Raw genomic sequence first — 2,867 nt, 5'->3', positions numbered from 1 at the left:
TTAAGTACAGCCTTTTGCTCCCCTTGCTCCCTTTGCTTCTACCCTTCCCCCCGGCCTCCTCTCCTCTCGGGGCGGTCAGGCGCTGGTTAAGACGCCGATGCCCTTCAGAGCGGGCCGGGAAAAAAATAAACAAACAACAACAAAAAAAAAACCCAACACAAAAAAAAACCCAAACAAAAAGATGGAGAGCCCGCCTCCCCGCCGGACGCCCGCCCGGCAGCTCGGCCCTCCCGGCCCTCAGCGGGCAGCGCGGGGGGCTCCGCCCCGTCGGGGCAAGGCCGGGGGCCGGCCGCGGCCGCTGCGCTCCGCCGCCGTGACGGCGACAGGGGCGCACGGGCGAGGCGGGGCCCGCGGGGCCGGGCCGGGCCGGGGCGGAGCGGCACCGGCTGTGCGGAGAAAACCGGCGGCGCGAGGCTCCGCCGCGTCCTCGCAGGTGGCGGCGGCCCCGGCGACAGCAGCGCGCAGGCACCTCCGGGCCGGGGCCGGGGCTGCCGGGGCTGCCGGGGGCGCGGAGCGGCGGGGCCGGGCGCTCCCATGGGCAGGGCGCCCCCCGCGGGCCGGGATCGCCGCCAGCCCCGGGCAGCGCGGGGCGGCCGAGCGGCGGCTGCAGCGCTGGCGGCGCCCGGCCGCCGGCGGGTGTGAGGCCGGGGCGGGCCGGGGCATGGCGCGGCGGACGGGCGGCACGGCGGCGGACGAGCTGGCCAACGCCGCGGCCCGCGGCGACCTGCAGCGCCTGAGGGAGCTGCTGGACGGCGCGGCGGACCCCAACGCTGTCAACTCCTACGGCCGGACCCCCATCCAGGTAGGGAGGCCGGGGCGAGCGGGCGGCGGGGCGGGGGCAGCGGCCGCTCCGTGCCCGAGGAGCGGCGGCGGCAGCCCCGGGTCAGCCTCCCGGCGCCGGCCGCCCGCGCCGGCTGCCCTCGGCTGCTGTCGAAGCGGCGCGGCGGTTCCTCTCCCCTTTCTCGAAAGGCGAAAGTCTACGACGGCCGCAACAGAGAGGTTTTAGTCTTAGCAACCCTTGACTTTATTTTAACCAACTGAGATAGGATGACTCAAAACCGAGAACTTTAATGCTCATCTCGCAATAAACGTGCAATAAAAAGCAACGAGACACCTTTTCAGAAAGAATTACCCTTTCGTCATACCTCGTCTTCTGCTTTATACGTGTATCAGTAATTTTCCTCTCCTCTTCCGGGAAAAAAGTATATTCACCGAGTCTCACGATATAGTCACTGACCCTTACGAGCAGAAACACCCGGGTGCGATAGCCTTGCCCAGCAGACCCTGCAGGTACAGAGCCAGCAGTCCCTGTGGGGCTCAGTCTGCCCACACTTTACAGTATAGATAGAGGTAGTGCCCGGAGGAGTAGTAGATACTGGATTTATAAAGCTGCGTTAATTTCCGAGGTAGTTCGAGCCAGCTGCTGCTTAAATTTTCAAAATAAAACGAAACTGGAATAATCTGAGAAGCTATATTTAAGTTTTACGGCCAGTGCTTGCGAAACTCTCTCCTACAAAATGTCGGTGCAGCATTTCACTCGAAACACCTATCTGTTGCCGTCCTCCGACATGTTTTTTTCTGCACCTTTGCGCAGCAGGGATTTAGCCCCTGCGCTGAACGCACTACCGACTGCCCTGGGGGAAACGCAGCTTAGAAAACTGCGGGCCCGGGGGGGGAGGGCTCCCGGGCACTTTGGTGCTGCCTTGGGTAGGGGGTCAGGCTAAAAGCGCGTTTTCAGTCTCTCCCGAGGGCGATGGAAGCGCGGGCGCCGCGCTGCAGCGAGGGCAGGCTCCCTGCGCTCGAGTGTCCCCTTGCCAAGGACCTCCGGGAAAGGCGTCCCGGCTGAGAGCGGGACGGCGGAAGCCCCCGGGAACCGCTCCACCGGCACGGTTCCGCGGTCGCCGTTGCAAAGCGGCTCGGGACTTACCCTCGGTTCCTGCAGGGATCCGCCGGCAGAAGGGCGAGCCCCTTTCCCCGGTCCCTCCGCCCCGCGCCGGCCGCCCCCTTGCCGGCTCTTGTCGCGGAGCAGCCGCGGTGCGGGCCCCGCGCCCCGGCCCGGACGGGGCTCCGGCGCCGCTCTGCCCTACCTGCCCCGCCGTGTCCCGCGGCGCGGAAAGGGGGGTTTCCCCCGGCTGCGCAACGCTCCCGCCGGGTCGGCGCTCTCCGCCGTTCGCGGCGCCTCCGGAGCTGATGGCTAGGCCTCTCCCGCGGATTGTCCGCCCCTTTCCGCGGGGGAAACCAGAGAGCCTGAGCGGGGCGGGCGCGGCGCTGACGCTGTCTCTCCCCGCAGGTGATGATGCTGGGCAGCCCGCGGGTGGCCGAGCTGCTGCTGCAGCGCGGAGCCGACCCCAACCGCCCCGACCCGCGCACCGGCTGCCTCCCGGCGCACGACGCGGCCCGCGCCGGCTTCCTGGAGACGCTGGCGGCGCTGCACCGCGCCGGGGCGCGCCTCGACCTGCCCGACGGCCGCGGCCGCCTGCCCCTCGACGTGGCGGCGGGCGGCCCCCACGGACCGGTGGGCCGCTACCTGCGCCACCCGCCGCCCCGCGCCTAGCCTCCTCCTGGGCCATCCCCTCCCCTAATTTATTGCCCGCGGCGGCCTCGGGAGGCACGAAGTCGAGCAGCACGCACACGGTTTCAGTAGTCCCCGGATCGCGTCTCCCCGCTCGGGTGCACGGTGGACTAGCGGGATACGCATCATTTTGTACGCTGTACTTTGCACGTGTCTGTATGCTATCTTGCACTTGAAACCCCACGCCTCTCCACGCCCCCCTTTTTTCACGCGAGAGCCCCGACACTGTGAAGAGAAATAAATATGAAGGAAAACACCCTCACAGAGATGGCACAATAAACCCTTCGTGTTTTGA

The 2,867-nt window shown here is 67.5% G+C and overlaps 1 protein-coding gene across 1 annotated transcript; it reads left to right on the top strand.

Annotated features, from left to right (window-relative positions):
- The first annotated feature begins 285 nt into the window (after positions 1 to 285).
- LOC142421615 (cyclin-dependent kinase 4 inhibitor B-like) lies at positions 286 to 2,867 on the top strand. The gene is made up of 2 exons (XM_075526446.1): positions 286 to 802; positions 2,291 to 2,867. The coding sequence occupies exons 1-2, from the start codon at positions 662 to 664 to the stop codon at positions 2,552 to 2,554; spliced, it is 405 nt and encodes a 134-aa protein (XP_075382561.1). The 5' UTR covers positions 286 to 661; the 3' UTR covers positions 2,555 to 2,867.

Source organism: Mycteria americana, chromosome Z (genome assembly GCF_035582795.1).
Source record: "Mycteria americana isolate JAX WOST 10 ecotype Jacksonville Zoo and Gardens chromosome Z, USCA_MyAme_1.0, whole genome shotgun sequence".
Lineage (NCBI taxonomy): Eukaryota > Metazoa > Chordata > Aves > Ciconiiformes > Ciconiidae > Mycteria > Mycteria americana.
Note: the sequence above shows the minus strand (reverse complement) of the source record. Positions and strands in the feature narration are given on the sequence as shown.

Coding starts and splice junctions, on each gene's coding strand:
- LOC142421615 (XM_075526446.1), top strand. CDS start 662: ATGGCGCGGCGGACGGGCGGCACGGCGGCGGACGAGCTGGCCAACGCC. Junction 803..2,290: donor ACGGCCGGACCCCCATCCAG/GTAGGGAGGCCG, acceptor CTCTCCCCGCAG/GTGATGATGCTGGGCAGCCC.